The following is a 13,777-nucleotide window of genomic DNA, read 5'->3' as shown; positions in this document are numbered from 1 at the left end:
AGGACTTGGAGGGCGGGGCCACACTCCGACCGGAAGCAGAACTGTCTGTTCTGAGCCGCTCTCAGCTCCGGGTGCGTGCCCAGGTGAGGAGACGTAGGCACTGTTTCAGCAGGGAAACTGAGGCAGAGGTGGAGCTAGACACTGAAGGGGCGGGAGGGGCGGGGCCGGACGAGTGTGTAGGTAGGTCCTCGCCAGACAGTTGGAACAGCTAGGGGCAAAGGCGGCGAGGTGGACGCCCTCATGACGCTCTGTTCTCTCGCCTGCAGGGATGGGCTCGAAGGCCAAGAAGCGCGTGGTGCTGCCCACTCGCCCGGCGCCCCCCACGACGGAGCAGATCCTGGAGGACGTGCGGGGGGCGCCCGCCGAGGACCCAGTCTTCACTGCCCTGGCCCCGGAAGGTAGGGGGAGCCCAGGATCCCCAGGCCTGCAGGGGAGAGGCCGCCCCAAGACTCCAGCAACGAGATGCGCGGCGGGTGGGAGGGTGGGTGTAGGAGGTCCGTTGAAACCTTGGAATTTATTTTTATTTTTTAAAAAATATATTTCTATTGATTTCAGAGAGGAAGGGAGAGGGAGAGAGGGAGAAACATCAATGATGAGAGAGATCCTGCACACCCCCAACTGGGGATCGAACCAGCAACCCAGGCATGTGCCCTTGACCAAATGGAACCCAAGACTCTTCAGTCCGCAGGCCGACGCTCTATCCATTGAGCCACACCGGCTAGGGCGAAACCGTGGGATTTAGAGCAGAGATTGGCATGATCCTTACCCTCTGGAGCCCTCTCTTCTCATTGTAAAGTGGGGCGCGTCTTCAGAAGGGCGTCTCAGGCCTGGGTCCGCAGCCAAATCCTGCCCACCGCCTGTTCTGGTAAGGCCAGGAAGCTAAGATTGGCGCTTACGCTTTTAAGAGACTATTTTGTGATAAGTGTAAATGGTACGAAGTTCAGATTTGTGTCGGTAAAGTTCTGTTGGTGCACAGCCATGCCTGTTTGTGGGTGAATGAACCTGGCTGCTTTCAGGACATAATGGCAGAGTTGAGTAGTCAGGACAGACTGACTGGCTCTGCAAAGCCAAAACTATGTATTTGTGGGAAACGTTGCTCAGTCCCTTGTGGAGAAGATGATAACAGGTCAGTGACTAATGGCTTTGGCCTACAGTTGTTGGGTGAATTGTGTACTGGTCCATGAAGTTTGCCTATTCATTCAACAAACCTTCATTAAGAACCTATTATGGCCCTGGCCAGTGTATTTCAGTGGTTAGAGCTTTGGCCCGTGCATCAAAGGGTCTTGGGTTCGATTCCCAGTTAAGGCCACGTACCTTGGTTGCAGGCTCAATCCCCAGCCCCAATCGGGGCGCGTGCAGGAGGAAACCAATCGATGTGTCTCTCTCACATCAATGTTTCTCTCTCTCCCCTGTCTCCCCCTCACCTCCCTTCCACTCTCTCTAAAAAATCCTCGGACCAGTTGGGTGTGGCTCAGAGGTTGAGCGTTGACCCAGGAACCAAGAGGTCACCAGTTTGATTCCCGGTCAGGGCACATGCCCAGGTTGCGGGCTCGATCCCCAGGGTGAGGCCTGCAGGAGGGAGCCAATCAATGATTGTCTCTCATCATTGATGTTTCTGTCTCTCTTTCCTCTCCCTTCCTCTCTCTCAAATCAATAAAATATTTTTTTTAAAAGAAAGGAGCTAAATTTATTTTAAACAAATATCCTCAGATGAGGATTAACAAAAAAAAAAAGCAAAAGTAAAACAAACAAAAATAAGAACTTACGTGCCAGGTTCTGTTCTAAGCATTGGGCTGAACAGGTGAACAAAAGAGATGACAGTGCCTTCCCTCAGGCCATTAGGACCAAGATTGTACACACGGGTCTTGTGGGCAATATGAAGTGAGAAATGCTATGGGAACCATTTTTAAAAATTAAATAATAGTAAAAAAGTTTCAGTTCTTTGTTCCATGTAGCCATATTTCAAGTGCCCAAGAGGCATTTGTGGCTGCTGCTATATTGGGCAGCTTAGATGGAGGACTTTCCCATCACCAGGAATGTTCTGTTGAATGGGCAGTCCTAGGAAAATAAGCCAGATTTATCTCCAGCCTGGGTCATCTGAGGTTTCTTGAGCCCCAGCTTAAGAATTATTGGCATAAAAGGGGACATCTGTAATATTTTCAACAATAAAGGTAAAAAAAAAAAAAGAATCATGGACAGGTCCGCCAGCATTTGGAGGGTGGGGAAACTGAGGCACAAGCAGTGCTGGGGTCGCTCAAGGAAGAGGTGCTTCCCCTGCAGGACCGTGTTTTTATTAGGACCACACTTAATCTTTACGTGCACTGTCTGGCATTTCCACCTTATTTCTAAAGCAGGTGGGAAAAAGTGATTAATAAATACCAGAGTTTGTAGGGTCTGTGCTAGACATTTGGCCTGCAGGGGTATGACAGCAGACAGCCACCAAGCATGGCAGGTGGCATTGTTCCCATTCAAATGGGCCCAGGCAGAGCGGAGAGGACCCGGATATGTCTCTGGGTGACGCTGAAGCTGTGCTTTTTCTGCCCTGCTCCCTCAACCCCCCTCCACCCCACCTCCTTCGGCTGGGCACACTGTTAGGAAGTGGGGTCACCTGGAGACTTGTGTCCACATCCTCCTGTTGTTATGGCCTCCTGACTGTGTCAGATTTTGCAAGATTACAGGGCCATGGGATAGTTTTTCGGGGAGCAGGAGGTTGCATCTGAGGCTTTAAGAATAGGAATGAGGGCTAGCCTGCTTAGCGGTTCCATTGTGGGGTCAGTGCCTTTTACAGGAATGGTACCCACCCCCAGGCAGGGCCTCTTCCGTGACCAGAAGGGGTGGTAAATCGAAGCTTCTCTCAGCCCCCTCTCTGAGCAGTGGTCTGTGTTCTTTCCCCAGACTCCCCAGGCTCCTCCCGGAGGGCTGAGAATCCTGAGGCCCAGCAGGAGCAGTTCTACCAGCAGAGCCGGGCCTATGTGGCCACCAACCAGCGGCTGAGACAAGCAGGTGATGAGCTAAGACAAAGGTGTGAGGACCTTTGGCAAGCTGGCCAGGAGCTGGAGGAGGACGTCATCCAGGTGAAGCAGGTGGCACTGTCAGGGGCCTCAACCACCTTCTCAGGCTGAACTGACCCTTGGGCTTGCCTGAGCATGCAGTCCCTGGATAGTGCACCCCATGGCCTCCTGTCACATCGACACGGGCCCCTGGGTCCCAGAAGCAGATTCTGGGCTCTCTGTTTCGTGGCTAAGCCTGCCTTGGTATCCGGAGACCCCAGGGGACAGAGCCTGCCCGGTGTGTGGTTGCAGCAGGACCAGTGGAGAGTGAGGGGCACACCTGCCTCAGCCGGGCACAGGCCGTTACCGAGGGTCAGGACAGGCTTTGTGGATGCCACTCACCCCCAGGCTTCTCTTCTGGGGCCTGATTGCTGTCAGTCTGGACTTGGTTTGGGGCCTCAGGACCCATCCTCCTTCCCTTCCTTTGGTAACCCTGCTCACTGATCACCCATTAAACTGAGCCTGTCTCTATATGAACTGTGGGGCCCCCAGAGGTTCCAGAAGACAATGGGGGTTCTGTCCTTTCTCACTTTGGTGGCTGTGGCCATGTGAGGAGAGATTGCCTAATAGGGCCCAGCTCTGAGATGGGGCCTCCAGTGGCGCTGAGCACCTCAATCTAAGGCATGGGCCCTAAGGTAGCACTTGTGCGACCGGTTCATGGTTGGGATGCAGGACCAACTTGTTGGCCGTGGAATCCATCAGATGGGATGCTGGCCTGGGCTCCCAAGATAGGACAGGCTGGTCAGTTATTACTTGCCTGGAGCCCTCATCCGGTCACCTCCGTCCTGGCAGACCAAGCTGTCATGGGTGTCCCCAAGAAGTCCCTCAGATGAAATCCCCACTGCCACCAGCCTTCTGGACAGTACCTCTGTGAGCCACTCTTTTCCAGGTTTCCCCATGAGCTTAGGGAAGCACCTGAACAAACAAGGCAAGTTCTTGACACGGGTGACCCAGCATCTCTTTGTTCTGGAAGAAGAGGTGCCTGCTTAAACGTGAAAGATCCCTGAAACCCTTGGGGGCACAGGCATTCAGAACATGCTAGCATGGCTCCATTTAGGGCAGTGGACACTGAGGCTGCACTGTCCAGCACCCCCTGGGCTACCTGCTGATGTCTCAAAAGTGTCCTGCTGCCCTGGGCTGGGAGGTCACCCCTCCCTGCATGTCCCTGGCCTTCAGGTTGGGTCACCTGAGTTTGAATCTAGGGGCTCCAGAGCCCTCCCTCATGCCAGGATCACGGTGAGACATTCCAGCTACCTTCTATGCATCCGCCTGTCCAGTGCTCTTCTTGCACAAATCCTACAGCCTGACCTGCCTCTAGCACATGGACCCAGGGTGGGCAATCTGGATGGAAAACCCACAAAGTACTCCAGCCCCACCCCCCCAGTCCTTACCCACTTGAAAACAGCTGTGGAGAGCAAGATTCAACAGCTCCATTTATTAAAGGTGCACATAAGATGCCTGGTTCTGTGCCGTCCTTCCACCAGACGATGGCTTTAGGTTGACGGGGGTGGGAGAGGGGAAACTGGGCTATATGTATTTACACATCTTGTAACACTGCAGGGACCCGGGGCATAGACTGGAGGGGCACAGAGATAGATGGACCAAAACAACGAGGCTCTGGCTGGGACGCTATGGCCACTGGCCAGGTGACAGACTGGGGCAGAGGGAGTGAGGTAATGCTGCACCTGCCGGCATGTTGTCCCCAATTCAACATCCAGCTGGTGGTGGCTGCTCAAGGTCTTGGGCTGAGGGTGCTCTGGAGGCAAACAGGGTCCCCTCAGCATTGTCAGGTGGCTGAGCAGCCCTGAGGGGATCAAGGCTTCATGGGAGATACTCCAGCTCAGGCCTAGAATCAGTTGTCCAGTGAACACCACTCTTCTCAGGGCCCAGGGCTCCCACTGTCCTGCCCTGCGCAGTTGTGAGGTGTGGCTATGCCTCTGTCACGGGAACAGAGAAGGCAAATGTGGCTGCTGGACATAGATGGGGCATGACTCCTGGTGTGCTGGCTGAAGTGAAAGCTGCCTCCTTCTGAAGACAAGGGGCAGGCGGAGGGGGCAGCCAGGGAGGTCTGGGCCTCTCATCAAGTCACAGCAGCCACTCTGGCTCTAGAGGTAGCTCTGGGAGTTCTCCTCATGGCCCATGTGGGAAAACTGAGACAGAATGTTGAGAGCACCACCCAGGGTCTCACAGTGCATGGGTGCTTCCACCCCCAGTACCCATCACTTCAGATTCCCTATGGCTGGGCAAGCTGTGTGTGAGTCTGCATGGCTTCTCCCCCCACCAGGCCATTTTGGGAGGTAGCTGGCCCATGGTGAGTGTGAGAGCAGACATCTCACAGCCCCTGCTTAAAAAAGAGTTGAGATCACCCAGTTCTGCCACTTCAGGTCAAGGATGGGGACAAGGAGTCCTGGTTTCTGAGATGCATCTGAAATATCCCCCCTTCCCCCAGGGTGTCCTAAGGGGTCAGCTATGGGCTCATGCAACATACTGCCCAACCCTCATTGCCATGGTCCTCTGTGTGCCAGCTCGTCCTAGAAGTTTGGTCATAAAAGGAGTACTTGGTGCATCCAGCTATTCCTGCTTCGTGCCTGTGGCCTTCTGAGGCAGAGCCCTGGCAATTGTCCTGGTGGACAGGGTGTTCCAGGGCTTATAATGCAACATGACACAGATGCGTTAGCAGAAGTAACACGGTGTCTGTGGAAGTTGGATCAGTGTGGCCCCCAAGAGCCCCACTGGGGGAACTGAGGACGGTCCAGTAAATACTTCTGCTCTTGGGTCAGCTCTTTCCATGGACAGGGGATAGGGAGGGACAGTGGTGCCATGGGCAGGGACAGGAGCTCCTTCTGCACCTCCACCCAACCTCCCAGAGAAGGGACCTAAAATCTAGTCATCATGTTGCCAGTCTCCGCAAACAGCATCTGCTCCCCAGCCCCTCTGGGGCGGCTCTCATCTGCACTGTGGCAGATCTATGAGCCCGAAAGCAGCTACTTCTCAAAGCCAAGCTTCCCCAGGAAAGAGGTCATTGGCTGTATCTGCAGGAAGCCGAGCTGGGACCTCAGCAGTTTTCCCCGCATATGTACACACTGGCAGGGGCCACAGAGGCCCACCAGGCTCCTTGTGCCCCTTGATCTCTGCCTCACTGACACCAACACTTGAGCACCCCAGCAGCCATGGCCTCTACATATATAGCTGGTCTGGCCACAGTACTGGGGCTCTAGGCCCTGAACCTCCTCCTAGGCCAGGCGTCAGCCCCACCCCAGTCCCTGCAGCTGTGCCGTCCTGTAAATCCTGGGCTTTGTGTGTCACCAAGGTGAACCATATTTGGCTGACTCTCATCCTCCTTTCCACTGCACCTCACGTGCCAGTTGTTCCTGACTCCCTCCACCTACCTCCCTAGTCCCCCTTTTCCTCCTTTGGTCAAAACCAACACCCACCCCAGCCAGGAGGGGCACATGGGGTGGCCCCACATCACCCAGCTATCTGCCTTTGCCCTTCTCTCCTTGCTCCTTCCAGGCTGTTCTGACAGTGTCCCCTCGTGTCCATTAGCCCCTGGCTTGGCACCTAAAATGGAGGGGCCTGTCTCTGTCAGGCTCAGCTATACCCCTCCCTCAGTTCAGCAGTCATCATTAAAAATTACCCAGCTGCCCCGGTAATAATGAGCTTTGTCCTCTGATGGATGCCTCGGGCCTGTGCTGGATGGCACCACCCTCTGAAGCCTTGTCCCTCACCTCAGGTAGATGCTGTTATCTCCCTTGGTTCCACAGAGAAGAGTGTCCTGCTGAGGCTTAAGCGCAATTGGGCTAGGGGTCAGGAGGGTGGTCTCTGCATGTGGGCAAGGCTGGGACTTGAGGTCCAGCGTGCAACCCAATTCCTTCTCTAGTCCCCACAGCACAGAAGCAAGCATGAGATGTGAGGCCGACATGGGCTGGGGTGGGGCTCTGAGGGCAGGGACTCAGTGAGTAGGCAGTTCCCGGGACCACCCTCAGGACAACCAGATAGCTCTTGGCCAGAGAGGATGTTCCAGAAAACCAGTCCAGGCAACTATTCTAGGAGTTCAGCGGGCGCAGGGGCTTTCTCCACAGCTGAGTCAGTGGTGGTGGCCACTACCATGGGGCTGGGCACATAGTTGAAGGGGGGCACTCGGGCTGAGCGACTGGGGGAGCCATGCCGGCTGGCAGCAAAGCCTCCCACAGCCACTCCTAGGCCCTCATGGATGAAGGGGGCGGAGGTGGGTGCCTTGGCAGGACCAGGTTTATCCACGTCGCTGCCGAGAAGGGATGTAGGTCCACTGTCCAGGGCCTGGGGAGGCCCCCTGCTCTCCAAGCTTGGGGATGTGCTGGAGTTGGTCTTGGTGGCCGCGAAATCCTCTGTCTGGACCACTGCATCACTGGTCTTGCGCTGCAGGGGACTGCCTGGGCACTCCTCCGATGATGTGTCCATGAGCGGCAGGGCGGTAGAGGGCAATGTGCTCCGCAGGATATGTGGCACATCCTCATCCCGGATGCGACGCCAAGTGGTGCACAGTGAGGCCACCCTGGGTAGGGGCCGGGCCTCTCCATCGCTGCTGCGGCGGGCAGGGTCAGATGCGGGACTAGGGGCAGCACCCTCTGGCTTTTGGGCCATGCTGATATGGGGCAGAGAGGCATAGCGCTTGACTGCCTCAGGCTGGGTGGCCTGCTTGCGGATGGGCAGACGGGATGGGCTCTCTGAGCTAGTGCGCCTTGGTGGCCGCTCACCAGGGCCTGACCGAGCTGTGGGGGGCTGCTGGGGAATCAGGGCCTGCGGGGAGGATGCCCGCAATTCCTTGCAGCGGGAGGAGCAGAGGAAGACGGTGGGCAGTGCAGGCCCGCTGCGGCAGGGTGAGCCGCCCTGGGAGGTGGAGGGGGTGGCTTTGGCCGTGGACAGTTCCAGACGACGTCGGTGCAGCAGGCCTGGTGATTCCTTGATAAAGGTCAGCTGCCGCTGGAAACCCAAGCGGTTGGAGGACTCGCTGCCACTGGACTGGGCTGAGGCCACACGCACCAGGCCCAGGCGGCCTCCTCGGGCACTTGGGCACCCCTTGGATCCCACCCGACCCCTGGAGCCTGGCTCTGGGGCTGCCCTGGCCAGGGATGGTGGCACCCGCTTGGTGGGTTTCTGCATGAAGGGGATCCGCACAGGTGACTTCTGTGTCTTGTGCTGCTTGGCCAGCAGGGCCCGCATGGGTGTCTTGGACACCAGTGAGGCCCCAGGGCTGGGCAGGGGCCCCGAAACATGGGCAGCCGGGAGTGACCTCCTGGGCAGGGGCTGAGAGGCAGGGGAGGTCTGGGAGGAGCTGGATGAGGGGGTCTTAGTGAGGCGGGCCGGGGGCGTGGCACTCCTCTGGAGGGGGCTCAGGGCTGCAAGCTCTGAGATCTTGCCAGGCCTGTGCAGGCTTCGAGACCGCTGCTGCCCAGGGCCCAGGGCTTTGGTGGGAGCTGCTGGTTGTGTGGGGCTCAGGGGTCCCATCTTCCTTGGTGTGGTGCGGGGGCCAGGGGTGCCTTTGGGCTGAGATCGGGTGGCCGGGCTGGGCATGTAGATCACTGTTCTTCCTCGAAGCATAGCTGGCATCCCAGGTGTGGTCTTCTGAGCACCACGCAGCTTCTCTGAGCCAGTGGGCAAGCAGGGGCTGCTACTGCGCTGGGCCAGGGTCACATCCCGTTTCTCTGGCCGGGTGGCACTGCTCGCCTGCCCCTTTGCTCGTGTCGGCCGCCCTTTCCTGTGCAGAGAGGGCTGTAGGGTGGAGCCCACTGACAACCCTGAACCAAAGGACAAGATAGAGTCAGACTCAGATGAAACCTCCTGAGTGGCTGCTGCCGCGGCCTGGTGCAGCCAGGTAACAATGGAGTTGGCGCCCTCCTGGATGGCACGCCACTCGACGCTGTCCAGATCCGAAGCATGGTCTGACCCTGCTGCCTCCTCGCCATGCTCCGACGGCCCCTCTGATTGCTTGTCCAGCCGGGAATCTCGGGGCTTGCGACGTCTTGGATCTGACACCTGTGGGCAGCGCCTGGGCATGACTGAGCCAATGCAGCGCCTTAGCATCTCCACCTTGGCCCGAGAATTGGGATAGCCATCATTCCCACTGCCAGGGCCCCGGTCCTTGGTGACCACTGGCTCATGGACTCGGATCTTGCCGGCCTCAGGCTCAGGCTCACTGAGGGAGCTGGTGGAGGAGCTTAGGGAGTAGCATGGTGGTGTCTCATCAGCAATGAGGCTGGGCTGGGCCCGGGTGGACATTGTGGCCTTGGGCACAGCCTGTGCCTTCTTCCTGCCAGCCAGGCGCTCCCTCTTCACTGTCTGGGAAGTAGCAGATGCCCACTGGGAGGGTGTCGCCCCCGCCGCTGTGGACAGCTCCTCATCCGAGTCGTTGCTGTAAAAGCAGTACACAGCCTCCTCAGTAGGCGTTGTGAGGCATAGAGACTGCAAAGGCCCCTCCCCATGAGCTCGGCCCAATGGGGGGCTGTTCCTGTCTGCACAAGCTCTTGGGGGCTTTCGGAGGGGCAGCTCCAGCCCAGCCCGGTTCTTGACCAGCCCTCGGGCTGGCTCCGTTCTGCGGCCTGCACCCCTAACCCTGTGCCGGTGCCCAGTGGCCTGCTTGGCAGGAGCCTCTAGGCCTGCTGGCTTCTGCCTGTCCCCACACCCACCAGGTGGGTCCCTGGGAGGTCCCTGCAGTGTCTCATCACTGAGTGAGGCCACACTGAAATTGACCTGCGTGCCCTCTGTCAAGTCAGTGCATGAGTTGTCCTCACGGGCCGGGGCGGGCACCAGCATGTAGACGGGCATGGGAAGTGCACAGCGGCCAGGCACTAGTGCTGAGGCCACCTTGCGGAGTCGGGTGGGCACAGCTGTACCCAGGCAATCCCGCAGCAGCTCCAGCTCCTGGTTGGTGGCAGGTGGTCCTTCAAGGCAACCACTGGCCTCATCTCGACAGCAGTGCCCAGCAAAGTGCTGGCTAGGGCCACCACCCCCGCCAAGTTCGGGGCAGGCTGGCGGCAGCAGCCGCAATTCAACATCCTTCTGTACGTAGTGCTCATGCAGGGCCAATGCACTGAGGCTGGAGGCACACGAGAAGTTTTCATCTGGCTTCTCCACAGTGAAGCGCACACTGCCAGCGTCTAGCTCAGAGGGCAGCCAGCGGCGCTCTCGGCAGTCGGCGATGTCCAAGAAGCGCTTTACGTAGCTTTCCCACTGCAGGCTGAAATGGGTGGTTTCATGCTCACCAGGAGGTGGGGGGGCCAGTGGTGGTGTCTTGCTGCGGCTGGGTGGCATGGTCTGCCCAGGGCTGTCAGGCAGCTCGCTGGGGCTGACTGTGCCACTGCCCAGCCCACTGCAGGGGTCACTGGGGATGGAGCTGGCAATGGATGGGCTCTCAAAGCTGCCCAGTGAGCTCACTGAGCTGCAGCGGCTCAGCACCAGTGGTGTCTCTTGCACACAGTTCTCAGAGGAGCTAGACGGTGTGGTGTCCTCCACCCCTAGGCTCCGGCCCCGAGGGGGCACAGGGATGGCCATGGGCAGGGAGGCAGCCCCTGGCCCATGCCAGGCCCCATCCAGCTCCGCCTCGCTGGGGCCAGCCTCCTCCAGTCCCTCCAGGGACGAGTCACTGTCATCCAGGTCCCCTGCCTCGCTGGGTCCCGGGTGGCCAGCCGAGGACAGTGAGGACAGGGAGCTACAATGGGACAGGCAGAGCGGTGCCGCCTCTGCCGCCAGCTTCTCAGGAACCTTGTTCAGACCCTCTGCAGGTAGCCAGGCCTGTTTCCGGGTCCCAGGGACCGGAAGCCCCACACGAGCCCTGGCAGTGTCCTTGAGCAGTGGCACATGCTGATAGGTAGGTGACAGCTTGATGGTGCGCACACAGGCATCGGTGGCTGCAGCTTCCCGGGCTGCTGGCTTAGCCTGGCCACCCAGCAGGTTGAGATCAAGTTGGCTGGGCCGTGTCTGGCCACAAGAGGGCCCCTCTCGGTGCTTGGCCAATGAGGTCAGTGGGCAGGGCCTTATGTGGTCACGGGGACAGTGCCCATCACTGGTGCTGCCACTGTTAAGGCTGTCATTGGAGAGGCTGGCATGGGCTACCTTGAGCCGCAGCAATGGGTGAGCTCGGCCACTGGCCTCCCGCCGCCCACCCTTAGGCCCCCGGCAAGGAGAGCAGGACTGGGCTCGGCCCTCCCGCAGTGCCTCCTGCCCAGGATCCCCAGAGCTGAGGCTGAAGCTGTCATCGGATGATGTGTGCAGGGCTGAGATGTCCTCCACCAGCCGGTCGATCCGAGCCACTGCCAGTGCCAGCTTGGCCTTGGCCCTGGCTGCCAAGGCTGCCTCCCCACCGGCCTCCTTCTCTGGGCCACTGCGATGGGCAGGTGGGGCACGGGCCAGTGCCTGGCCTTGCAGTAAGTTACTGCCCACAAAGAGGGACAGCACAGGACTGGCAGGCTCGGCGGTGGCGGCCACAGCAGCCAGGGAGGGCACATCATCATCGTCGAAGCAGCCCGAGTCTGAGGCATAATCCTGGGCCAGCCCATCCAGGTGCCGCAAAGGTGGCAGCGGCTTCTTAGCGGCAGCCTCGGCCTCAGCCTCAGGCAGGTCCTGCTTCTCCAGGTGGTCAAGCGTCTGGGCCAGGTGCCGTGCATCCAGCTCGGCTTCCAGGGCCCGCTGCTTGCGCACATACAGGCTGGGCACACAGGCACTGGGGGAGATGGCAGTGGCCGCTGCCTGGTACTTGGCAGGTCGGTGAGCCAGCAGGTTGCGCAGGGCGGCAGCACTGCCCATGGCAATCATTTTGTGTTTGGAGTGCACCAGGTTGCGCAGCATGGCCACGGCGCCCAGGTCCCACAGCAGCTCCTGGTCTCGTGGGCTGCGGGCGGACAAGTTCCAGAGAGTGCCACAGGCGTTGCTCACGATGGTCAAGCTGTGTGATGTCAGGTGCTGCAGCAGAGTCTGCAGGCAGTTGTGGTCCCGCAACACCTGCCTGCAGCACAGAGGGGTATGTCAGGCGGGGCCAACCCTTGTCTTACCAGGAGCAGGGGGGACAGATTCAGCAAATAAAAATATAAGGCATCTGGCTGAGTAGAATCTCAGAGAAAAGAATAAATATGTAGTATAAGTCTATCCCAAGTATCAAATGGGATAGTATCAAATTAACTTGTCTTAATTTTATTACTTAAAAGAAATAATATATTTATTAAATAATTGTAATAATAAGTTAAAAATACTTACTTTTTAAAATAAAGTTTAGTGTATCTTATTTTAGCACAATATCTCGTGTGATATTTGGGATAAAAACACTATAAATTCTATTTTTATTTATTATTATTTTTTTAAAATATATTTTATTGATTTTTCACAGAGAGGAAGGGAGAGAGATAGATAGTCAGAAACATCGATGGGAGAGAAACATCGATCAGCTGCCTCCTGCACACCGGCTACTGGGGATGTGCCCGCAACCCAGGTACATGCCCTTGACCGGAATCGAACCTGGGACCTTTCAGTCCGCAGGCCGACGCTCTATCCACTGAGCCAAACCAGTTTCGGCTATAAATTCTATTTTTAAAAATACTAAGTATCACTTGTAAGTTGTTAAATTAATAAATATTTTATTAATAGATAAAATATTTAGCAAAGTATATCTCCTGCAATATTTGGGGATACTTACATTACAAAACTTAGTCCCAGAGGACAAACCAAGGCTGCAGCCTCAGTGACAGTTCACTACAGACAGGACCTGCCACCCCAGCCCCAGACCACACCTGGGGGCCCACCTTCCCGCAGCACCCTCTGTGGTGCCCTCTGCCCTCCATGATGTGGGGTGGGATGGACCCACCTGTAGTCCTCTCGGGTGGCGATGAGGCTGGACACATTGCGCAGGATGCCTCCACCGCTCTCAATGATGGCCAGCGAGTTGCTCTGGCACTTGTAGGTCAACGTGCTCACTAGGAAGCCCAGGGCACCATCCACTTGGCAGATGGCTGCCTTGTTCTCCGTGCTGTGTGCCGAGAGGTTCCACAGGGCACTGAGCACACTCTTCAGGGTGGACTCCTAGGCATGGGTGGGACAGGTGAAGGTCAGTGTGGGGGGCCCAGGCACCGGCCCCACCCACTTGGCCCTCTCCATCAAGGCGCAGACAAAAGGCTGGAAGGAAAGCACCCAAATACATTTTCAAATAAAAGCAAAAGGCAATAAAATTGGTCCTCACAGGATCTCTCAGTTGAAGGGATGGAAACCCCAGGCCTGTCTGAGGACCACCTGGTAAGCTAAGTGGCAAGTTGTTTGGTTTGACTCCCCGCAAGACAGAGAACTCACCATCTGTTGCCAGTGTCTCCCTGTCCTGTGGCTGGCATTAAGCAGCCATGGCAGTGCCCTCTCCCCTGGGTCTCAGGTGCATTCCTACCCCCCCTACTCCGTTGTGCCCATCCAGTGCCTACCTTGGTGGCTCGTAGGACACACTGCATCAGGGCGGTCATGCTGCCGACCTCCCTCAGTACCTTCTTGCTGTTGATGTCAGCCCGCCAGGACAGGTTGCGCAAGATGCTGGACACCACCTGGGTCAGGGCACAGGGTGGGCAAGATGGGCCCAGTGCCCCCTGCCCTCAACCCACATGTGGTGGGGCTACAGAGAGACTGAAGGGGATGCCCATCACACCCACAGGAGAGGGGACTCTGTCGGCAGGGGCCTTGGACAGTGGGACACTCAGCAAGGCTCTCCCCATGCCCCACCC

At 57.6% G+C, this 13,777-nt stretch overlaps 2 protein-coding genes across 7 annotated transcripts in view; one reads left to right on the top strand and one right to left on the bottom strand.

The window, feature by feature from the left end:
- Positions 1 to 22: 22 nt before the first annotated feature.
- Positions 23 to 4,508, top strand: CUNH19orf25 (chromosome unknown C19orf25 homolog). 2 transcript variants are annotated; one of them, XM_070415681.1, is made up of 3 exons: positions 23 to 83; positions 267 to 398; positions 2,896 to 4,508. In XM_070415681.1, the coding sequence occupies exons 2-3, from the start codon at positions 269 to 271 to the stop codon at positions 3,120 to 3,122; spliced, it is 357 nt and encodes a 118-aa protein (XP_070271782.1). In that variant the 5' UTR covers positions 23 to 83; positions 267 to 268; the 3' UTR covers positions 3,123 to 4,508. The 2 variants fall into 2 exon arrangements, with proteins under 2 accessions (XP_070271782.1, XP_070271783.1); XM_070415682.1 differs by having other exon boundaries at positions 30 to 71.
- APC2 (APC regulator of WNT signaling pathway 2) overlaps positions 4,466 to 13,777 on the bottom strand; it is a 25,180-nt gene continuing 15,868 nt past the window's right edge. For all 5 annotated transcript variants that reach the window (XM_070415675.1, XM_070415676.1, XM_070415678.1 and 2 more), the window contains exons 13-15: positions 13,484 to 13,600; positions 12,883 to 13,097; positions 4,466 to 12,030 (exon numbers count right to left, since the gene is read on the bottom strand). In XM_070415675.1, the coding sequence (XP_070271776.1) occupies positions 7,092 to 12,030; positions 12,883 to 13,097; positions 13,484 to 13,600 (5,271 nt within the window). In that variant the 3' untranslated portion in view covers positions 4,466 to 7,091. The remainder of the gene's footprint in view (positions 12,031 to 12,882; positions 13,098 to 13,483; positions 13,601 to 13,777) is intronic.

This window comes from Myotis yumanensis, unplaced genomic scaffold, assembly GCF_028538775.1.
Source record: "Myotis yumanensis isolate MYYU_CA2020_CCGP unplaced genomic scaffold, mMyoYum1.0.hap1 SCAF_5, whole genome shotgun sequence".
In the NCBI taxonomy this organism is placed as follows: Eukaryota; Metazoa; Chordata; class Mammalia; order Chiroptera; family Vespertilionidae; genus Myotis; species Myotis yumanensis.
Note: the sequence above shows the minus strand (reverse complement) of the source record. Positions and strands in the feature narration are given on the sequence as shown.